Source organism: Macrosteles quadrilineatus, unplaced genomic scaffold (genome assembly GCF_028750875.1).
Source record: "Macrosteles quadrilineatus isolate MER2022 unplaced genomic scaffold, UCM_ALF_1.0 Scaffold_9__3_contigs__length_116548681, whole genome shotgun sequence".
In the NCBI taxonomy this organism is placed as follows: domain Eukaryota; kingdom Metazoa; phylum Arthropoda; class Insecta; order Hemiptera; family Cicadellidae; genus Macrosteles; species Macrosteles quadrilineatus.
The window spans coordinates 39543067-39567771 of record NW_026542602.1 but is presented as its reverse complement, the minus strand read 5'-3'; the positions used below and the strand labels follow the sequence as shown (position 1 = coordinate 39567771).

At 35.9% G+C, this 24705-nt stretch overlaps 2 protein-coding genes across 2 annotated transcripts; both read left to right on the top strand.

Moving 5' to 3' along the window:
- The first annotated feature begins 6761 nt into the window (after positions 1-6761).
- LOC129001986 (uncharacterized) lies at positions 6762-8240 on the top strand. The gene is made up of 2 exons (XM_054429455.1): positions 6762-6833; positions 7895-8240. The coding sequence occupies exons 1-2, from the start codon at positions 6791-6793 to the stop codon at positions 8227-8229; spliced, it is 378 nt and encodes a 125-aa protein (XP_054285430.1). The 5' UTR covers positions 6762-6790; the 3' UTR covers positions 8230-8240.
- A 3507-nt stretch (positions 8241-11747) lies between these two features.
- On the top strand, positions 11748-15936 carry LOC129002016 (uncharacterized). The gene is made up of 2 exons (XM_054429502.1): positions 11748-11833; positions 15513-15936. Exons 1-2 carry the CDS (start codon positions 11800-11802, stop codon positions 15902-15904), a joined length of 426 nt encoding a protein of 141 aa, XP_054285477.1. The 5' UTR covers positions 11748-11799; the 3' UTR covers positions 15905-15936.
- The last annotated feature ends 8769 nt before the right edge of the window (positions 15937-24705 follow it).

Sequence of the window (24705 nt, the reverse complement as noted above, 5' to 3'; positions counted from 1 at the left end):
CGATCTCAATTCCAAAATTCTACTAGCATTGACAAAAACTCCTCTGAAACTCACCCTGAAGAGCACGCCCCTGAGTTCTCACACAGGTGCAAGACAGTGACGTCAGGGTAGTAAGCCTTCCCCCATGTTACAGAGCTGGGCAGTAGCTTTTCCACAGGAACCACCCTAGGCTGGGGCTCCCTGCAGACAAAGTCCGCGACGTAGGTCAGGTGTTGGAAGTGGTGAAGGATCTCAGACTCCAGCTGGTTCTCCCGCGCTTCCGGAGCCGCCTTCAGATCTGGCGGCAAGGTGTCCCCGTCACAGAGTATCGCAGGGACAAGGAGCACACAGAGTAAGGTCTGTGACAACATCCTCAGGTCTGTTGAGAACTGGCTGTTATCAGGAAGGAGCTCCTTATAAGAGGGTGATAACAGGTGGTTGACTTGTTAATGAGTTTGTGATTAATCCTTCTTGTTGTTCTGAATTTGGAAACAGTTGTAAAGGAAAATATAGCCAGGTTAGTTTTTAGCGAATTTCCCATATAGAGAATAAGCTATTACCGTAGTACTCATGGTAAGACCTGGACGCGGGACCGATTTTTTTTTTCATTTTGAGGTCCCTAGAGGCCAAAAACACTATCCGTTCAAATTCATATATATATATATATTTATATATATATATATTTATATATATATATATTTATATATATATTTATATATATATATTTATATATATATATTTATATATATATATATATGTGTGTGTGTGTGTGTGTGTGGGTGTGTGTGTGTGTGTGTGTCCGTTAGCACGATAACTCGAGCAAAAATGATCCGATTTTGATGAAATTTGGTACAAACGTGTAAACCTACGTTTATTCGAACGAGTTCGCGATCCAGCATGATCGGACCATGGGAACGGGGGTTTACGGGGGGTTTTATGGGGTAAAAATAGGTTTTTCCCATTTTTGACCCAAAAAACATAAAATTTAGCAATTTCTTTCCAAACCATTTTGTAGAGCTTAAAAAAGCAAATAATTTAGTATATTGAAGCGTTGTTATGCGCCTAATGGTTACAGAGAAAATTCAAAAAAATTGTAAATTTAAAATTCCCATGTTATTCTTATGGAGAATAAGTAAATTGTTGTAGTTTGCTTGTTTATGAACACATTTTGATCAAATTTGGAAAATGTTTTTATTTCTTACTAACTATTAACGTTTTACAAAAAAAAAAAAACAGTTTTACCCTCCCTGATGCGGCAAACCTAAGTACTAGTTAAACTAATTCTATTTAAATAGAGCATAAATGTTATATTTTTAAGTAGACATTTCAGTATAAATCCAATCAGTCAAATGGAAATTCGCTTAGTCTGCAGGTTTGCTGCGGCGGGGGTATTATAAAAAGGTTATAGTTTTAAATTTAAGATCTCAAAACTCTATGCAACCAGAAAAGCGTGGGTACAAGGGTTTAATGTGTGGAGCCGTTTGCTTAGCTGTTGACTTACAACACAGACAATAGACCATCAATTGTCTGTGCTTATTATGATTATACAATTTGAATAGTATAAATTATGTAACTTAGTTTAAACTGAAATTTCCGTTATACTGCAGCCAAACAGCCGTGCATGCGTTGCGGGTCTAAAGTAGCATTTTTACTCCCTAGAGAGTAAATATCAGCTGTTGTTAGCTCAGTTGTAAATTTCGATTGAAAGTATGTATGTATCGATTATTTAATCAATTGTAGCTTAATATTGCCTTAATGTACACTAAAACAATCTTAATGGACGAAATTCAATCACTAAGTACTAGTTTTGAGAGGTTATCTTTAAATGAAAACTATTTTAGTTTTGTAAAATTGTTTGTTCAAATAATTGTACAATAAGACGAAAAATGTAGTTCATCACACAAGCTAAACGTGTCTTTTCAACCCAAGTACAAAACTTGTGCTCGTGTCGAAAAGGGTCAATTTAGGCCCTAGTGATGAAAATATACTATATCCTTAATCTCCTAGCTAACAAAGAAATGTTATTAAAAGTAGAGGCAAAACGTAGAGTTGTTAAAGTTTGTACATTAAAATATCAGTATTATGTGTATGAAATTGAGGACAGACGTCCATATTATTCAACGGTCTGCAAAACAAAGGATTGGTAATACACACCTCTTTGTTGTTTTAAATCCAAACGAATGAAAATCGTGAAATGCAAATTTATCTTACCAGATCTGTCCAAAGATCAATTGCATAACCCTGACACATAAGTATGCAATTTTTTGAAGTGTTTACTTTTTTATTTTATACTAGCTGAACCCGGCAGACGTTGTCTTGCCTTTGACTATTTATAATCCCGCGGGCTTTGCCCCGTTTAACTTCTTAATTTTCAAGATGATCTCGTTCGCATGGCTCAATTACGTCCTGGTTGAAGTTCGTTCGCTACGCTCACTCACCTTTAGGTTGGAGCTCGTTCGCTACGCTTACTCACCTTTAGGTTGGAGCTCGTTCGCTGCGCTCACTTGCCTTCAGGTTAGCTCGTTCGCTACGCTCACTTGCCTTCAGGTTAGCTCGTTCGCTACGCTAACTCGCCTCCAGGTTGAAGTTCGTTCGCTACGCTCACTCACCTTTTGGTTGCAAATTAGCTGTTGTCATAAATGTAAAAGAAATAATAGTGCTGCACCCTGTTGGTAATCCTTGTAACTTTAATGCTATTGAACATCATAGAACAGAACCAACTTGTTTAATTGAAACAGCTGTTAAGATTCATTAATTCCATTTCTCATAAGGCTCCAGAGCCACTGGGGCGGAGCCGATTGGACGGATCACGAAATTGATGGTGTATAAACCTATTCCATGAAATTCTACACGTATGTACCAAGTTTCGTGGCAATCGGTTCAGCGGTGTCTGAGTTTATCACTGCCAAACAAACAAACAAACAAATATATATACAAACATCCTCTTTTATACTTATATAGATCTTGTAGCCTTTACTTCTATTAGTTTTGTTTGTGTCGCGAATCAAATAATGAGTAATGAAAAGTGTTCTAATTTCTTTCTGTTCCTGATTTGGTTGTGTAGTTGGAAGATAATTAGATTGATAAGTATTATTTTAAAATTTTCAGGATTTCTTTAACAATTAATTGATAACAGTTTCTGCGAGGTGTCCAATGTTCAGGCAATATTTAAACCTAAAGATTCTTAACATATGAAAATTGAAATACAAAATTACATTTAAACAAGAGATGTAATAGGGTAACATTTGATGGCACCACGTCTGCAAAGAGGGAAAATTTTAGTTGCCGAGGTTGTTATATGGACCCTATCTTCTCCATATTTGATAGAAAACTCCAGGTCTGAAACGCCAGATAACTAATGGTCATACTTTGCACACATGATCGTTCTACGCAGAATATACAGTGTTATGTAAACACAAGACGAATCCAAACCATTTTGCGCATCCTAAAGTAATAAAGCTTATCACTGTCGTCACCACAGATGAACGAACTTTCAAGGTCAATCAGCTGATATTTGCGCCTTGCCAACAATACAATGCCAAGGGCAAAAGTTCCCCGTGAACCAATAAACCAGTTTCTATACTCCCATGACTGATATGATGGTAATATGAGCGTGAGCATTTCCGGTCAAAGTTCCCAGGATACAACCTGTTGGGGTTATTTAGCTTGTGGTCGGGAAATTTTAATCGGTTTTGGGGCGCCCTGAAGTCGCGGCAAGGTGGTAAGACGCCATATTTTATTCATAAGAACGAGTTGTATAGATTTAGTTATAACAAAAGTATTGATCTCACAACTAAGGGTTACCATTAACATATGTTTAACAATACAAAACCAGCAGAATGATGTTAAAACATTTCCTGTATATTTGGTTTTGTTTCCAGATCATAAAGAGTAACATTGACATAATTACTACTATAGCCCCTTGATACACTTGATATTCCTTAGATTGCACATAGCTTTGCTCAGTTGGTGTACTTAACTATCTAGACATACTGTATATTGGCCAAACCCTTAAACTTGAAAGCGAATTTATTGGAGTAAACATTGTTTAGCTTACTACTGTAGTACTTATTTCTATGTTAAGAATTTTGGCATTGGCTTTAATGTTTCTTTGGTAATTTACTCAATCATAAAATTGTTAAATTATGTCATTTAGATATTTTTTTTTTATTTTAAAATTCTGCGTTGGTCCTTCTTGAGTAATTGGAGTTGTAAATTGAATTTTCAATATTCCTCCCGAACTTGTTGACTGTGAAATGAATACCAATAAAATACATTTTTAAGCCCACCAAAAAATATTTAGAACTAGACCCGAACTAAAAAGGGTAAACCCCAACATTTTATTAAATTCTTCTTGCTATTTCAACGAAGAAATTCCTCATAAGAAACCTAAATCTCACTTCTTTCGGAAACAACAACTACTAAAAGCTTACAAAAAAAAAACATGATCACATTTACTTTCATTTGTGATGATAAAATCAACCATCACAAAGGAACAAAATGTATCAACTACTCCGCTATACTTACAAAGCTAGTAAATATTGACCCGAAGTACAGCTCTTTTGAATCAAGTGTAAATTTCCACTACCGTATCTCTCAAAAAAATACAGTAAACAACTTCAGTTGGCAGAAAAGGTAGGTGCCTGCAGATATAAAATACAACAGCATGTCGTTAACGTAATGCGGATGTCTTTTAGAGACTGAAGGCGCTAAATAGGTGAGAATAGACAATGGTAGCAGTCTATACTCTATAGGCACAGACTATGGAACCAATTAATGGTCTCTTGTCTGTGGTATAGGTTTGTCATAAATGTACCCTATATTTATGATATATTCATCTATAAGTATAAAAGAGGATGTTTGTATATATATTTGTTTGTTTGTTTGGCAGTGATAAACTCAGACACCGCTGAACCGATTGCCACGAAACTTGGTACATACGTGTAGAATGTCATGGAATAGGTTTATACACCATCAATTTCGTGATCCGTCCAATCGGCTCCGCTCCAGTGGCTCTGGAGTTTCCCATGTTAACCTTATGAGAAATGGAATTAATGAATCTTAACAGCTGTTTCAATTAAACAAGTTGGTTCTGTTCTATGATTTTCAATAGCATTAAAGTTACAAGGATTACCAACAGGGTGCAGCACTATTATTTCTTATACATTTATGACAACAGCTAATTTGCAACCAAAAGGTGAGTGAGCGTAGCGAACAAACTTCTACCTGGAGGCGAGTTAGCGTAGCGAACGAGCTAACCTGAAGGCAAGTGAGCGTAGCGATTAGCGAACGAGCGAACCTGAAGGCAAGTGAGCGCAGCGAACGAGCTCCAACCCAAAGGTGAGTGAGCGTAGTGAACGAACTTCAACCAGGACGTGATTGAGCCATGCGAACGAGATCATCTTGAAAATTAAGAAGTTAAACGGGGCAAAGCCCGCGGGATTATAAATAGTCAAAGGCAAGACAACGTCTGCCGGGTTCAGCTAGTTTTATTATAACTCTCCATTTAATATATTTGAGATAATTTAAGATAGAAATAAGTTCATTCAGTCATGTGATTTACATTCTATGGAATCATCACATTATCTATATATTAATAGGCAAGCATGTTTCTTTAAAACCTTTTTTCTCAGCTCGTGTGCATCGCAGGCAAAATCTACGCATACTGTTAGAAAAATATTTTCCTGTAGATGTGCAAAACCTCTTTAAAAATTAAATTAGACTCAAATATAAGCAAAATGAATTTGAAATTTTTAAAAAACTAACATGGACTTTATGGGTTGCCATGCTGGTGACGAAATAACAAAGAAATTTAAACAGAAAGTCAAAACAAATGGAGAAATTACAATCACATGATTTATTTATAGCGTGTAGGGTGAAAATAGAGAAGCCTGTACTATTTGTCTATGCTTTGACTTACAACTAGACATTCTATCCCTATGTTAAAGTTGTCACCAGTTTTAATTAAATTTGTCGTGGTTGATGTGTTCCACCAACAGATTGAGCTGATCTAAATGACTAATCTCTCTCAAATACACGATGATTTTTACCAAGTCGAACTTATGGAATGACTTATTAAGAGCTATAGCAACTAACTGTTATGACCCATCAACTTTGTCTGCAACAAAAAAGAAGATAGAAAATATAATTTTCACACAACTACAGGTTTTTAATTTTTAATAAATGGCGACAACTGGTCCATATAGATGGAATGTCTACTTCAGTATCCAATATTTAATGCGGGTACATTACATATTTTTGGTCGAGTTTTCGTCCACTGGACGACCACTAGCAAATATTATTACCTTTCCTATCATGCAAACTAACAAACCCACTGAAAAACAGTCTTCTTAGTATCAGATAAGCTATCCAGTTTTGACTACATTACGAGAAAAAACATTTGCCCAATTTAAAATGTATTTGTTCAGAAATTTGAGCCATTTTGACTGCATTCCCTTAAAAAATTATTTAGTTACTTTCACACGAATTGCCACTGGCATAAATACTAAATACACATACACGCCTTACAAAGCACAGCCATATAGTAAATACATCAGATATTATCTAATGATTATCCAAATCGTGTCATAATTAGATAACAAGTAATATTTTCCACTCAATATCATATTCCCACATAACTATGGCTATAACTATATATAGTGATAACAAGCCATTGATAACTGATCTCACCATAACTTTGTAACCATGTGACTGCAAAATCAAGTTTACCCACAAAATATGTTTGGGGAAGGACATTTTACAAACTTTTAAGTCAGTTTTATATTCATTCTGTAAGAAATATTGCAATAAAATGCCTCTTCATCCTCTAACTGAAATCAGCCATCTCCTTCAAGGTATGTACTGTTGGAAGTCTCATGTGCATATGCTTAAACACTATTACTTTAATTTACTGATTTAGAACTGTACACTCGTTTGTAAGTCAACTAAAATAATCCTATATTCTAATACGAGCTATGTCTGTTTGTCTGTAATGTATATATCTCAAAGTCCAGCAGAAGGATTTGATAAAATTTTGGAATTAGGGACTTCTAGCCCTAAAAACGTGATTGGCAACAGGCACTAACTCAGGAAAATTCATATTTCACTACACAAATCATTATTCATTTGAAAATAGTAAATAATATTGGCCTTATGGGTTGCTAAGTAAGCTATGTTAGTTGAACAAAATAACAAGGAAAATTAAACAAAAGATTTCTGTTGTAACATGTGTTTATAACAAGCCATCCACAGTATACTAGCAAACTACATAATACAGTACAAAGGGAAAAATATCAGTTGTAACTATTGAGCAAAGATTACACTCCTATTGAAGAAGATTACTCGATATATGGGAAAATAGAGAAAAATGTTTATGAGTGTTTCGTGTTGGTGACGTTTGCATCGGCGTCAACTCAATGTTTCACTCTAATGTAAGGGTAGATTTTACAATTTGTATGCACTCTTTTTTATAGTTTGCATAATTTGGACATCTGCATTCAGGAAAATGTCCATCAACATCATAATAATTTAAAATTCCACTGAAACCTAAAATAATAAAAGCCAAAATTAGTTGTACATAAAAAGTGAGTTTCCTTTATATTGCTTTTACGTTTTACAATCAAAATAAACTATATGGTTGGAGTACTAAATCTATTAAACGACTAAGAACCACTATGAAGTCAAATTAAATTATTGATATACCTACTAAAAACATTTTGATTTCTTACGATTTGATTTAAGAAAAAAACTGTCCTCATATAACAAATTTGAGTAACATCCTCATGATTGGATGTAAGGTGGAAGTTTCCTTATGTTACTCATGTTTCTGATATAGCCTCTGGTGCTAAAAGGGTAACCACACCAGAAGGTTGTCACTGTCTTCATAATGCTATTTTTACCATCATGCTTTTTGTAGATGACACCCCAGCGACAAAGTTCATGAAGCAGACTCTAGAGTCAGATGATTTAGTGGTTTTCACAGACAGCAAGTTCAGAGACACCTATAAGATGACAAAACACGCCATGGAGATCATGGAGGTGAAGTGGAAGGCTGTGATTTTGTATGATGAAGAATACAAGGATCTCAAGCCAGGCATTGAGCAGCTACTTGAAAAGATCACCAACAACGCAGTTCCTCCTCATGTGTTCTACAAACAAAAATATTACGCGAGTGGCCGCATAATATCCAGACTGTATGCTCATGGAGAATTAGAGACTTTGTTAGGATTGGATGCGGTTCTGGTGCATTAGTTTTCAAACGAGTCCAAATTCTAACAATGCTTTTAAACATCACATTTATTATCTTTTACCAGCATTTATAGGATTTCAAGTTACATTATCTTACCAATAACCCGATATGTACTTTATAGTTTAGCAGTCTAATCTGTGCAATATTTGATGTACCTCATTCTAGAAACAGTGAGAATCCCCTATTCACTTTCTCACCGTAACTTTAATTTTGAAAGCCATTGTACGCCACAATAAATTAGAGTTCCAGGCAACATCCGTAACTTCTATGAAAGCTAAGCCATGTTTTTAATATTAGTGCCTTTTTTGTGAAGTGAAAAACTAACAAAAGAAATATTAAGAATTTTCTAAATGATTGTGAACGTATCAATTTTAGAAAGTGAAGAAAGACAATATGTGATGATTATAACTTTAATTCAACATACTAATTGTAATATAAACTGTATAATATAACAAATTGTTGTATATACCATAAATTGTTTAGTTAGAACAATTAATTATCAATTTGCTTAAATCCTTTTATTTCAACATATTCAATAATTAGACTTTGTATCCTAGTTGAGTTAAGACTTTTTTGTTTGTTTACAACTAGTAAATTTTCTAAATGTGCTCTGATCAGGCACATTGCTGTTTACTAAACAGAGATCCTACATTTGACTTTGAATATAACTTTACATTTCATTACCGGATTAAAGCTGGAACCAGCTTTAGAAAAAAGTGAAAGTAGTTTATTTGAGCAATTAAGTGCCCCCAATCAGTTTTAGTCATGCAAAAAAGAAAGGACAACTTTTAATGTTTAATGTCACATTAACTATCACAAAAATAAATACCCCCACCACAGCAATCCTGCAGACTTAGCGGACTTAGCTCAATATAATATTTTTTTTGAGCTCTCCAAAATGTTTAAGAGAGAAATAATTTCTCTCAATTATTGGGAATTTTTTGTTTTGGTGGTAAAAAACAAGAAAGACCAATTTTTACCCCATAATCCTATACTCTAAAACAAGCGTGTGTACCGTCCAAGGATTTAAACTTTTTTTATTTATAATGGGGTATTTGGCCATGAGAAATCGATTGGAGTTGGTCACAAGGCAAAAATCCAGTTTCCACCCTACAGCCCTTGAAAGTGCCCATGTTATCGGCAATACCTTTTTGTAGCTGCAGTTACGGTAATAAACAGCTGATACAGGTTATTTTTTATTGCAATCTATCCATGTATTTATAAAGGTGTATTAAAACGCTTCCTTTGCTTCCATTGTTCACATTGTTTCTTAGTTGTTCACATTGATTACCGTAAATACTTTTAATTTTGCTAATTAAATTATACTAGTGCACCTGTTGCTCGAATTCGAGCAATTGTCAAGTACCGGTATTATACAGAAGTTATTATTATAAAACTACAGTAATAACAGTCATAATTAATTTTCTATGAGTTTAAAAGACCCGACTAAAAGCTTATGTAAATAATTGAAATACTCACGCTATTTAATAGTGCTTTGACAGATTCAGTAAATGCTCATAACACTAACCTTTGTAAAACAATTTTAATATTAACATCTGGTTCATTAAAAGTAGTATAAAATTACCATATGATCATAATGTAAACAAATCTGCTGAGGGAACTTTAAAGGCCTCTGGGGCAGAGTCCCAAGGAAATTTACCCCGTTTCTCTTTTGATAGCTCATCTACAGACCAAATCCTTTCTTTAGACAGCCCTTCCAAGTTTCTACGCCCAGCCGTTCTCTCATATTAGCTATGACAAAACCCTGTTTTTCCTCCATAAGAATAACATGGGATGGGAATTTAAAGGCCACTGGGGCAGAGCCCCAAGGGGATTTACCACATTTCTATTTTGTTGGCTCATCTACAGACCAAGACCTTTCTTTAGACACTTCTACCGAGTTTCTATGCCCAGCCGTTCTCTCAAATCAGCTGTCACAAAAAAAAAAAAAAACAGTTTCAAATTAATATATAGATAATAAATATTTTAAATTCAATCCGAGCAAAGCTCGGTATCCTGGTATTCCCCCATAAAACCCCGTCTCCATGGTCCTATCATGCTGGTTCGTGAACTCGTTCGAATGGACGTAGGAACATTATATAGCTATGGTAAATGTGTAATACTATAGTAAATTTAAAGAAGCAAATTTTATCAAACTGTGTCCTCCCCCATTGAAAACGCAAAGCTCGAGTATAACTGCAATAAGCATTTTATACTTATCTGCAAACCCCGTACGAAGGACGGGTACTCTGCTAGTAAATATATATAAGAATTTGAACGGGTGGTGTTTTTGGCCTCTAGGGAAATCAAAATGAAAAAGAAAATTGTTCCCGGGTCCAAGTCTTGCCATGAGACCTACGGTAATAGTTTATTCCCTATATGGGAAATTCGCTAAAACTAAGGAAGAAAATTGAATTTTAGATTGTAGCAAACTTGTGAGTATCAGCATTCAACTTAGTTAATCAAATACCAGCTGGTCCATAGGATGTCTACTTTAGTATCCATAGCCATAGTCAATGGTACAACAAAACAAATCCTACTAATGTTATAAATGAGAAAGTTTGGATGTATGGATGTATGGATGTATGGATGTTTGTTTGTGACAAGTGAACGCAAAAAATACTGGTCGGATTGGGCTGAAATTTGGCATGATGATAGCTCACATTCCCGATTAACATATAGGCATATTCTTATTTCAAAAATCCTTTCGGGCTCCGCCCCAGTGGCTCTGGAGTTTCCCATGTTAACCTTATGCGAAATGGAATTATTGAATCTTAACAGCTGTTTCAACTAAACAAGTTGGTTCTGTTCTATGATGATCAATAGCATTAAAGTTACAAGGATTACCAACAGGGTGCAGCACTATTATTTCTTTTACATTTATGACAACAGCTAATTTGCAACCAAAAGGTGAGTAAGCGTAGCGAACGAACTTCAACCTGGAGGCGAGTTAGCGTAGCGAACGAGCTCCAACCTAAAGGTGAGTGAGCGTAGCGAACAAGCTCCAACCTAAAGGTGAGTGAGCGTAGCGAACAAACTTCAACCAGGACGTGATTGAGCCATGCGAACGAGATAATCTTGAAAATTAAGAAGTTAAACGGGGCAAAGCCCGCAGGTTACAGCTAGTTATACCATAAAATAAATAAACATCAATAATTATACTAAGCTAGTATAAGCTATAAGTATAAGGAAGTTAGCTGCTTTTACAACCCAACTTATTAGGAAAATGAAAGTGGCATTCTTTCAATCCTAAATCATTTTTTTATTTAGTTATGGACTAATTTCTAGAGCGCTAATCAATTATAAATATTATATTATATAAAATGATGTCAATATTCTAGCATTAATAAATTTAAAACCTCAAAATACACAGAATTGCACACTAGTGACATTCAAAGTTTTTAATTCGCACTGCTAATAATACTTTGGAAAGTTTTAGAATGATAACCTCCCAAAGCCTGATGTTTCAGTTTGTGATAGTTAATTGTATACAGATAACCCCAGTGATAAGCAGTGCTAGGTTTCTACTCGGAGTTTGCCCCTGAATTTGACAATTTGTTGTGATTTTCAAAATGCCATATATTGAGGCGGAACCTTTCCTACAAGGTGGGTTTCATGTTTGACTAATGTACACATTTGTTTTCCTAGCAAACATATTACAGCGATGAAGTACATACAGTAACTGTAAACTACTGAATTTTATGTTATTAAATTTGTTACTTTTAACATCAAAAAACATTTATTTAGACATGATGTTCTTATTTTTTACCAATCGTCTACAACACAAACAATGACTTTTTTAACTTTGCTGTCAAATTTTTAAAATTTAAATATATCTCCTGAGTTTTAAATGCTTTTGGGAATTTCTACCTTATGACAGTCGGTAATTGCAATCAAGCTTAAGTATGGTGATTTAGCCACAGTAACAACTTTGAAGATTGATATATAACTTGACATTCCATCCCCATGTTTTAAGTTGTTGCTAGTTTTTAAATCAAAATCATTGTAGTTGATGTTAGCCACCGACAGATTGCCCTGATCGAAATTACCGGTACTGATTTCTGTTGAATACAAGAACTGTTTCACCAAGTCAAACGGCGGAACGACTTATTGTGAGCTATAGCAACTGTAATGACCCATCAACTATGTCAGCAACCAATTAATAAGGTACAAAATAGAAGTACCTTATCATTGTGCTATTGGACCTAGCGCATTCTGTGACTTGCTCACACAACTATGTTCTTTAAAAAAACAAATAGTGACAGCTGGTCCATATAGATGGGTTGTCTACTTCTGTATCCAATCCTATACTCTAATACGAGCAATGTTTGCTTGTATGTATGTATGTATGCTTGCTTGCTTGCTTGCTTGCAAACAAGATCTCGAAAACGGCTCCGACGATTTTCTTCAAATGTTGTAAATAGTTTATTTCTGGCCTAAAAACGAGTTTACTGCAGTTAGAACTGCAAACAAAAATCTAATTACGTAGAAATATGAAACTGAAAATCTCATTTTTTTAACATTAGTCTTATGGGTTGCTAGGTTACCATGTTGGCTGAATTAAATAACAAGGAAAAAGTAAACAAAAGACTTGAAGTTGTAGCATGTGTTCATAATAAGCCAACTACCCACAGTATACTAGCAAATTATAAATACAGTACAAAAGGAAAATAATCCCTTGTTAATATTTAGCAAAGATTATACTGAAGATTACTCGATATTATTGTAGTCAAGGGTAGCAGTGCGAAGTCTGGGATCTGTTTATGACGATTAGATTATGGTATCTGCAATCCTAAATTGCTATGGGAAGGGAAGGAAACAGGTCCGCGACGTAGGGAGAGGTGAAGGAAGTAGTAAAGGCAATCATAAAATGCTATGGGAATAGAGGGAAACAGGTCCGTGACGTAGGAAGTGGTGAAGGAAGTAGTCAAGGCGAGCTGTCCGTAATGTGGGAACTTTTTATGACGATTAGATAAGGGTAAGGGAAAACCTAAAATGCTATGGCAAGAGAGGGAAACAGGTCCGTGACGTAGGAAGTGGTGAAGGAAGTAGTCAAGGCGAGTAGTCCGGAGTGTGGGAACTGATTATGACGATTAGATTAAGGTATCTGCAATCCTAAAATGCTATTAGAAGGGAGGGAAACAGGTCCGCGACGTAGGAAGTGGTGAAGGAAGTAGTCAAGGCGAGTAGTCCGGAGTGTGGGAACTGTTTATGACGATAAGATTAAGGTGTCTGCAGTTCTGAAATGCTATGGGAAGGGAGGAAAACAGGTCCGCGACGTAGGAAGTGTTGAAGGAAGTAGTCAATGTGAGCTGCCTGGAGTGTGGGAACTGTTTATGACGATTAGATTAAGATATTTGCAATCCTAAAATGCTATGGGAAGGGAGGGAAACAGGTCCGCGACGTAGGAAGTGGTAAAGGAAGTAGTCAAGGCGAGTAGTCCGGAGTGTGGGAACTGATTATGACGATTAGATTATGGCATCTGCAATCTTTAAATATAATGGGAAGGGAGGGAAACAGGTTTGCGACGTAGGAAGTGGTGAAGGAAGTAGTCAAGGCGAGCTGTCCGGAGTGTGGGAACTGTTTATGACAATTAGATAAGGGTATGGGCAATCCTAAAATGCTATGGGAAGGGAGGGAAACAGGTCCGCGACGTAGGAAGTGGTAAAGGAAGTAGTCAAGGCGAGTAGTCCGGAGTGTGGGAACTGATTATGACGATTAGATTATGGTATCTGCAATCTTTAAATATAATGGGAAGGGAGGGAAACAGGTCCGCGACGTAGGAAGTGGTGAAGGAAGTAGTCAAGGCGAGCTGCCCGGAGTGTGGGAACTGTTTATGACGATTAGATTAAGGTATCTGCAATCCTAAAATGCTATGGGAAGGAAGGAAAACAGGTCCGCGACGTAGGAAGTGGTGAAGGAAGTAGTCAAGGCGAGCTGTCCGTAATGTGGGAACTTTTTATGACGATTAGATAAGGGTAAGGGAAAACCTAAAATGCTATGGGAAGAGAGGGAAACAGGTCCGTGACGTAGGAAGTGGTGAAGGAAGTAGTCAAGGCGAGCTGTCCGGAGTGTGGGAACTGTTTTTGATGATTAGATTAAGGTATTTGCAATCCTAAAATGCTATGGAAAGGGAGGAAAACAGGTCCGCGACGTAGGAAGTGGTGATGGAAGTAGTCAAGGCGAGTGGTCCGGAGTGTGGGAACTGTTTATGACGATTAGATTAAGGTGTCTGCAATTCTGAAATGCTATGGGAAGGGAGGAAAACAGGTCCGCTATGTTGGAAGTGGTGAAGGAAGTAGTCAAGGCGAGCTGTCCGGAGTTTGGGAACTGTTTATGACGATTAGATTAAGGTATTTGCAATCCTAAAATGCTATGGGAAAGGAGGGAAACAAGGTCCGCGACTTAGGAAGTGGTGAAGGAAGTAGTCAAGGCGAGTAGTCCGGAGTGTGGGAACTGTTTATGACGATTAGGTTATAAGGTATCTGCAATCTTTAAATGCAATGGGAAGGGAGGGAAACAGGTTTGCGACGTAGGAAGTGGTGAAGGAAGTTGTAAAGGCGAGTAGTATGGAGCGTGGGAACTGTTTATGACGATTAGATTAAGGTGTCTGCAATTCTGAAATGCTATGGGAAGGGAGGAAAACAGGTTCGCTACGTTGGAAGTGGTGAAGGAAGTAGTCAATGCGAGCTGTCCAGAGTGTGGGAACTGTTAATAACGATTAGATTAAGGTATCTACAATCCTAAAGTGCTATAGGAATGGAGGGAAACAGGTCCATGACGTAGGAAATGGTGTAGGACGTAGTAAAGGCGAGCCGTGTGGAGGTTGGGAATGGATTTATGTATCTCCAATACTAAGACTGCTTTCAGAGTGAACTAATGATTTTCCCCGAGCAAAGCTCGGTCCCCAGGTACTAGTCAATGGTAATACTAACTCTTATTATAGACAAAAAGAATTAAATATAGACTGTCAGCCGTGCAGTGGTTACCATGGTAACCATAGATTCTGGTCTTCATAGACGTAGCGCGTAGGCCGTACATAACTACATGGTGCTCCCAGTGGTGTGCGCCAGACAGAACCTATGGTAACCAAACCGCAGCACATCTGAGGATCTATATTTAATTTTTTTGTCTATGCTCTTTAGAACCAAACACCTGTTTATCAGCTGTGTATGAAAAAGCTGGCTGCTTGTAACCTAGTCCTGTGTTGTAATCAAGCCTTAACCCTTCTAGTTCTATTGATAATTGACTATACTCGATAACACTTACTTTATTTATATTTTAGAGGTAAACCACGCTACAGACTATGTCAAAACTGCTTTGGACACTGACGAAGTTGTCATATTTACCGACAAAATACAAAGGTCAGCTTTCATTTTTGCTCAAGACGTACTAGAAGGCTTTGAGAAACCGTTCAAACCTTATGTGTTTGGCCAGGAGCCGCATGCTAAGGAAATAGAGAAACTCCTCGAGAAGATGACGGACAATGCAGAACTTCCACATATATTTTACAAGAAGGCTTATGTGGCAGGAAGTCGATATATAGGAATGCAATACGAAAGTGGAGAGTTGGAGGAGAGATTGGGAGTCGAACCTTACATGGTGTTGCCAAAAATGTACCCGGACGAGACCGACTATGCATTGAGAAAAGCTGAATATGAAAAACAGATTTATTAGATGAGGTGTCAACACAAACCTGTGTATATAGTGCAGTAAATGAAAGAGAAAAGACACGATCTTCTACTTCAAGATATTACTTCTAAATACTCTAACAGCTTCTGAAATCTGATATTTGTGAGTGGCAAAGAATAACAAAGTAGTGCAGGTGACTAAGCGTAAATAGTACTGCTTTCTGAAGATAGTATTTTTTTACATAGAGCTTCAAAAATGATAATCTTCACCTTCAAAACTATTGAAAAATAAAGGTAGGATTGTACCACTAATACTAGAAAAATACCGGTATGCATCATAAACATAAACAAATGATGTTTTTGGCTCGAAAATAAACATTATTTAACATTGCTTAAATGGAACTGCCAAAACATATGTTCAATGCTATTAGTACCTATAGGATTCGGGCCAACAACGTCATTTGTTTATGTTTATGATCCATACCGGTATTTTTCTAGTATTCGTGGATTGTACACTTTTGTTAGTTTTGTATAATATTCTCTTGTCTGTATTATAACCATACAGCTGTTTATACAGTAATGGTTGATTAACAACATAAAATCCACTTTAGGATTGGTAAGCTACAGGAGGGGGTATTTGAGAGTAGAGCAGAGTTTAAGGCTAGATAAAGACCCCATTTAACCCTTCCTTGACCAAAAATTGCACACTAAGTGTTGTGAGAATAAAGTCTAAATTATAAATAAGTTATATCATGTAGGAAATGTTAACATTATGTAGTAAAAGGGTACCTAACAGTAATTATAATCTCAAATATATGTTCAGATATCTAATAATTTGTACACACATTACTGATAAATAAAGCTTGTTATACTTACAGTTAAAGAACTGAAATAGTTTTACATATTTCCCTGTTTGAATTGTTTCTAATTTAGTTGCAGCAAGTGTCATTGAGTGGATATTATCTTTTAAATAAAGTTTTAATCTTATTCATTTATTATTATAAGACCTAAAAAAAGATGGAGCCTGAAACCCAGAATACAAATTTAATAGAAAATAGTAAGTTGTAGCTATACACTTTGGTAATCAACAAATCACAGTTTATTCACCACTATAAAGGATACATATAGAAATACAGTACTAAAATTAGTAAAATATACAAAAAATGTAATATACATTTTAATAACTGTAAAACTCATTAAACTATAATTTAAGTTCCTATCTGTGTATATTTAGACTTGTTTATTCATAGTCATTTTAAACTATTTCTATTTTAGTTTCAGACAGTGATCCGACCATTTTAAACTTCATCCAACAAGAAATACAAAGCAGAAATGTAGTGATATTTTCAAAAACTTATTGTTCTTTTTCTAAAAAGGCAAAGAGTGTGTTCCATGATTGTGACTACATCTACTATGCTGTAGAGCTTGATATGAGAAGAGATGGTTTTGAACTACTTCACGCACTAGAAAAATTAACAGGAAATAGTAATACCCCATTTGTGTTTTTAAAAGGAGAATATTTGGGAGGCGGAGCTAAAGACTTCCTGGACATTCATGATATGGATAAAATTAGAATATTGCTGGATGTTCCTCCAAGACCCATTTATCCTTTGAGTAGAGTCTACAAAAGAACAAAAGAGTTCATCAAGAAGAAATACTCTATTGAAGATTTTGCTAACCCTGCGTCCCATATACTACCGCAGAACAAGAAGTATTCAGAACCATCAACTAGGGAGGATATGGCTACTTTCATCACTCCAAATACACCTGCTTATATAACTGATTTGATGAAGTTTTTCTTTGAATGTAAAGACAGAATTGGGCCTCACATTCATGCTTTGCCTGACTAAAAACTAAGTGCTGTCTGGATTGAGTTTGTTTCCTTTTACATTAAGTACTAAAAGTAAGGTAACACCATTGACTAACCATAGGCTACCTTAAAGCAGCGTTTACAAGAGACCAGTAGAGCAGGCAGGTTATGGGGCCTGCCTCTAGTGTATTTCAAGTTACCTGAGGCAAATAGCCTGCCTGCCACCTGGCTTCGTATAAACACAGCTTAAGGAGTCAGTAAAGATAAGTGGTTTAGTCTTAATTGTGGCATTGGATAACATCTCAAAGTATACTAACGCAGGGTCCCCGGAATTCTACTCCTCTGGAATCTTATCCCTCATAGAAGCAGATTAAAAGCAAAATCTGTATAAAAGCCTCTTATCAGACAAAAAGAGCAGTTTTACAACCAATGGTTATGATTTTGACTGTGAACACTTGAGTTGCTCAAGAGGAGTTGAAACAATTAGCAGTAGAATTAAATATGTCCACAGAGAAGTAAAGGTACAGATAAAACATGGTCATGTGACAACTGTGCACGTTAAGCTCTAGTATGTTGTGCCGGATATATACTTGTGACAAACAAGGATCAAGAGCCTTTGAGGGGCAAGATGTGCAGAAATTCCTATTGCACAGGGCACAGGGTCTTCCTCCACCGTTAGTGTTGTAGTACATGAGGACAATGGGCTGGTGTCGGACTTTGCCCTAGACACCAGCGACTATTGCTAGGCACCACTTAATATTGAATGCTACCTCTGTACCTTTCTTCTCTTTGATGTATCTTGCTAATATCATAAATACGAGAGTTTGGATGTTTGTAAGTATGTCACAAAGTCAATCACATAAAAACTACTGCACCAATTAAGCTAAAACTTTTGCAAGAGTAGACCCAATATGCTACAGATGGATATTAAGCCTATTTTTATTGTGAAACTCTCCTCACTGACGTCCAAAGTTTTCACGTTATTTTTTTGAATACACTTAAGAGGACCCAGAACAATCTATTCTTCCCTCGATAATTTTGTCTTTTTTTGTGCACACTAAGCTAGCTTCTTGAATTATTTGCCAAACTTAAGTTTTGTTTCTAAGAACTATGGTAGGTAACTTGGTAACTACTCATACAGTAGATGAAAATAATTGCATTACTCTATTTGCATCCTCTCTTTTGCGAAGCACGGTTATATAGCAGCTAGTTTGTTATGATTGTGAATTATTTAATAAAACTTAATACAAAATTGAAAAATAAAAACAAATCAAGTGTATGGACTAGAATCTTATGTATGCCCTCCCATGATTTCAGCTAAAATATTGAACGCAGATTCAGTCTGAGCTTTACTACTGAGGAGTGAGGATGTCACATCCTAGCATAGGCAAAATGCCTGAAATTGTAAATAATTTGAAGCTGACATGTAATAACCGATTACACTTGCCGTTTAGGCCTACAAATGAAGATTAATCCTTCCAAGTTTTAATTACTTAATTCTGACCAATATTTAAAGTTATATTCAAGTAACACCATTAGATCTTTAATTTATTGTGAGGTAAAAATCTATAAAAATTAAAACTCTCTAAGCTACAAGAACTGACTTAATGATCAGTAAATCAAGTTGAGTTAGATGCAGCCTACCACTTCTCATAAGGTATGCCAAAGAATTATAGTCAGGCTGTAAAACTAGAGTGACTGTTTTACACCATAAAATTAGCTGGGGCGACTTTTATGAGAGACTTTGAAATATGGGAGCATAAAATGTGATACTTTGAAACTACTAAAGGTACTTTCCATTCATGAGTCCCAGGCACATGTTCTGAGATATGTGTTTGGTCCAGGTCTTAGCATTGAGTACATGTCAAGCAAATTTTCTTTGAAATACTCCCATGTGTGATTTGTATGAATGAAACATAATATCTCAACTCCCTTTGGTTGTGGTCCTGACGACCAACTAGAAATAACAGAAACTCTCGCATTCTGTTATACATTTCCACAATTATAAACGTCCATATGAAAGATTTCACTGTTATTTTGAATAACAAAGATTTGCTCTCAACAGGTTAACTTTATGTGCAACTTTTTTACATTTTTTCTTGTAAAGGGTTTATTGTAGGCTGCCGTTTCTGAACTCTGGGTTCGTTTAGGTAATTGGCAAAGCTTGCAGATCCACTAAGTATATATCCTAGCTCCCCAAGTAGCAAAAATCGTTGGCAAATCGTTGGCCCAACGTTTCTGTCGATCGTTGGCCAACGGTATGTTTTGGCACTCAGTCTTACGGTTGGCCAACCAACCAATTTTTGCGGAAGGGCCAACCATCCCATTGGGCATAAACATAAAAACACAAAATAATAAAGATTTTGTATGCAGTGCATAATTATGAGTTGAGTAAATTGATTAAGTAGTTCATAAAAACTTATTTTGAAAATAAAACTAAATAAAATTTTTTGGGCCGGGACGGGTCTCGAACCCGGTACCTTCGACATGTGAGCCTCACACCATACCTCTGAGGTAACTGTGCTTATTGCTTATGAGTGTTTACAAGTGGTGAAAGAGTAGCCGACAGGTGCAATGGTCACAATTAATACTTTAAATATTTTTGATGCTACAGTATACTGTAATATGATTCTGTTAATCTGTTTAGGCCTCAAGTAGTTGAATTGTTCTTCTGGTAGTTGGAGATGATACTAGTATTTGAATATAGATTATTTAATTACCATTAGATTAGTAGGCTACTGTTATAATTGATTGTTATATAATTAATTAATCTTTTCTCTATAACTATTAAAAACTTGCTTAAATAAGTTAAAGAATATAAAAAAAATTAATTATAATAATTATTACCTATATGTTAAGCAGGTGTTCCCCACTGTATCTAGTATCACAACATCATCTGACTACATTCATTATTGATCCAAATTTTTACAATATTTGCCTTATATTCTGCTGCCGTAACATGTACTTTTAAATAAACCAATTTGTTAAAATTCGTTTTAGAATGTTTTATACTTAAACCCAACGAATGCCCAACGAAGGCCCAACGATGCTTTCCTTTGTAGGGCCAACGAATACCAGTTTCCGTTGGGCCAACGTTGGCAAATCGTTAAAATTTCTGCCAACCATTTCCCAACCGTGCCGACCATTTCCCAACCGTGCCGACCATTTCCCAACGTTGGGCCAACGTGTGCTACTTGGGTCAAAAGTTTGTATTCTGCCAGCTCTTGGTTATTGTAAAATTGATTTCACATTAGCGATAGGAATCTTTTAGCTTTCTCCTCTATTCCACAAGCTAAAAATAAATCAAATAGCTATAGATTAAAACCATATAGGTATAAGTTTAATCAAGGCCACACTAAAAAAAACAGGTCACGATAGAAGACGGCTATGACGTATAAGTATTTATTTATTTATTTTCCACTGAAAGATTAAAACAAGCAGCTGATCACAAATGGCAAAATTACGTCATTGCGGCCTGTTTTTTTTTAGTGTGGCCTTGGTTTAATCCTCAAATCTTATGGATTCTGCCTACCCAACAAGCAAATGACTTCCAATTAAATGTGATTTGTAAAATGTAAAGAGACTTGTTTTGTGATTTACCTCTTTCTACGCAATTTGCCTCTTTCATGGGGATTTTTACATGTTCTTTGAAGTATATTCACTTATACAGTTAAAAAGTACAACTTAGTAAAACATAGCTTGACTTTAATCATGTAATAATTAACTGACAACAACAAGTAAAACAATCTTGTCATTTGTAACATATGGTAATAATAAATGTTGTGAATTTAATACAGACCAAAAGCACGAACACTTCACCTTCTCGCCGAGATTGAACTACTGTTCTTGTCTTCAAGAAAGGTTTCTATGTTTTAGTTGGTCGGCGTGTTTTTTAAAGATTCTTCCATTGTTACCTTCAACTTTCCACACGTTTCGCCCTAGTCTCTTCAAGATTACGCCGGGTTTCCACATAACATTTCCGTTTCTGGTTTCTGCCCAAAACACCGGCTCATTTATTTTGAAGTTCTTAAGGTGCGTTTTCCTCCAACTTCAGTAACTGCGCTGCGTGCTACGCGATTAATCTAAAGAACGCAGCAAGGCCAGGAACAGCGTGATTAAAATTTTACGCTGCGCAAAAGTGTTTTCCTAGAAATCCGGCAATGCGTTGCTAGGAAGCAGATTCGCGGTTTCCACAGTAGCGTTCTGCTATGGATCGGAGAAAGATGAGTCTCGCATTTATGTTGTTGGTGGAAGAGGAAGAGATGGACGAAGATGTCGACTCGACATAGCCCTAGCTCTACTGTCCAAAAGTCGAAATTCCTGTAGTGAACTGTTTAGATCTAGGAGCCATGAGGGTGATTTTAGTACTCTTATTAATAGGGACCTGATAGACAATGAAGTAAAATTTAAGGAAACTTTTTAATTTAAGGAAAGTCGATTGCGTTAATTTTTTTGGCCTATCCCACTCTAAAGTTTGTCCTTCTTCAAGTTATTTTTAAAATCAGGATGGCTCATTTTCCACAGAATTTCAAACTTGGACACACAGTCAATTAATAAACTGTCATCATCAACAGTGAACTTGGTAACATCACTACAACTTATCGTTTTCTCCATATTTCCAATGTAAACAATGGCCCAGTTCGGCAGCGTGGTTCGCAACTGACTGCTCTCGAGGCAGTGGTCCCAATCACGCTGCGCGCTGCGCACTGCGCAGTTTGTGGTTAGTCGCGCACCGCGCCGCTAGGAAAACAGTCTCATTAGTTTAAGGGATCGGTGCAATCGGTGGTTCCGGCAACCGCGGAGCACGAAGCACGCAGCGTAAAGGCTTAATCGCGTCGCTAGGAAAACGCCGCTTCAAGGCTAGTAGTGGCTTCTTCCTTATTCTCTTCATCTTTTGTTTTATCTTCTTCATTTTCTTCCTCTTCTGGTTTAATCTGACTTCCTTTTTGGGGTTGAACTAAATCTAAGATACTACAACTGCTTTACGGTACATCAATGTCTTAGTATGTTTAATCTATATGAACTTAGAATGGTACTTTAGTATCCAATATGTATACTAAACGAAATGTATATGTCCAAATGTATAGTGGTTTATCTGTAATCAGTGATACTGGCGATACTGCTAAATAAGTTAATGCCGCTACATAAAACACAATGAACATACCATTTAATTTTTCTTTAGCTGATCTCAACAGCTTAATTGACATGAGTGAGTATGCTCAATACGGTATTATATGCTTTTGTTTGAAAACAGACGAAAAATCCACGTATAGTATCCATAGTCAAATAGTCATAGTCCATAGTCAATGCTAGTGGAATGCAACACTACACAATAGCACAATATTCATTATTTTATCTTTAGTACAGGTAAAATAGGGTTTTATAAACAACAAAATTTGTACATTCATTAAATTTCACCTGTGAGTTACTAATAATATGAGAAATGAAGATCCGATGAGTCCCCAAAATTTTGGGCGTCCTAAGGCCCTTTTTGTTCCGAAGGGCCCTTGTTCCTGAATAATTTTGTTTGTACGTTTAAGGTCGAGTGAGGTGCAATTTTCGATGGTTTTAGTTATTTTAAATGGATTGGGACTAGTTTTAAGTGTATTAAACCATTCCATACAGGGTGTTTAGAAATATTATTACTTTTTACGATATTTAAACATTTATTCATAAAGTAATAAAATAAGTTACCTCCATGCTCTATATAAAAGGGGATTATTGAAAACAATTGTAATTCTTTACTACGTAAGGGAAAAGGATCACAAGGAGTAAGAGAAAATATTAAATACCCCCGTCACAGGAAACCTGCAGACCTAGCGAATTTCCGTTTTACTTACTTGATTTTCAATTAAATCTTAAATAGCAATGCGTTTAACGATTACCTAGGTTTGCTGCTACAAGGAGACTAATAAAGTGTGTTTATGGTAAAATATTAATAGCCTTGTATAAAACAAATAAATTTGATAAGTTTGATCAAGATATGTCTATTAACAAACAAACAAAATCATTTTACACTATTCTACATAAGAATAACATGGGGATTTTAAGTTTACAATTTTAGTATTTTTATCCGTAACTAATAATCATACAAAAACACGTTAGTATACTAAATTATTTGTTTTTAAGCTATTTAAAAAGTTCTAGAGAAAAATTGGGTAACTTTGTGTTTTGATGGTAAAGTAAATGAAAAAACTCAAGTTTTACCCCATAAACCTCGTTCCCTTTGTTCAGGACAAAAATGCTTGTACCGACAATGCTGCTCTGATGTCTTAGTGCTGTCCTGGTCGTCATAACCATCAAAGACAACCGTACTTGTATTGATTGAAAATAATTTTGAGGAACTTAAGATACAAGTTGCAAACGTCAGTATGTATGAAAGGTGTTTTTGCACCACATTGTTCTTGCTTTAAGATTTGTGTTGCCTGTTCTGCAATATGCAAGGTTTGTAAAAGGGAATCCCGCTTGAACATCAACTTGGACAAAACCAGTAAAGATGGACAAGTTGCTAAGAATAATATAATTGTTAATGAGTCGTCTGAGAATAATTATTGTGATGATGAAATTCTAAAGAGAGATGCTAATGAAATTGTAGAAAAATAGCTTTAGTTTAACTAAATTTTTAGTTTAAGCCATTTTAATATGTAATGTAAGGTTTTATACAAATTTTTTTTACAAAATTTTTAATAAAAGTAAAAAAACAAACTACCTAAGAAAAATACATATCAATTTGGAATTGGTCTTAATAGATATGCATAAAAAACACATTGAAAGATTATTCACACCACCTTAAAAGTTGAAATTTTTGCGTAGTAACCTATGTCATTATGTTATAGTGTAAAACTTAATCCATACCCTTTTACCCACCATATAACCTAACCCCCCCCCTTAAGGGGGATAACTTATCCCCCTTTAACATCCCATATAGGAAATAAGCTATTACTGAAGGTCTCGTGGTAAAACATAGACCCGAAACCGATTTACGTTTTCATTTCGATGCCCCCAGAAGCCACCATCCACTCAAAATATTATGTATG

Bases quoted from the DNA above. Each gene is read 5' to 3' on its own strand.
- LOC129002016 (XM_054429502.1), top strand. From the start codon at position 11,800: ATGCCATATATTGAGGCGGAACCTTTCCTACAAG. The intron at 11,834-15,512 runs GTGGGTTTCATG...TTTATATTTTAG, and splicing joins GGCGGAACCTTTCCTACAAG to AGGTAAACCACGCTACAGAC.
- LOC129001986 (XM_054429455.1), top strand. From the start codon at position 6,791: ATGCCTCTTCATCCTCTAACTGAAATCAGCCATCTCCTTCAAG. The intron at 6,834-7,894 runs GTATGTACTGTT...TGCTTTTTGTAG, and splicing joins AATCAGCCATCTCCTTCAAG to ATGACACCCCAGCGACAAAG.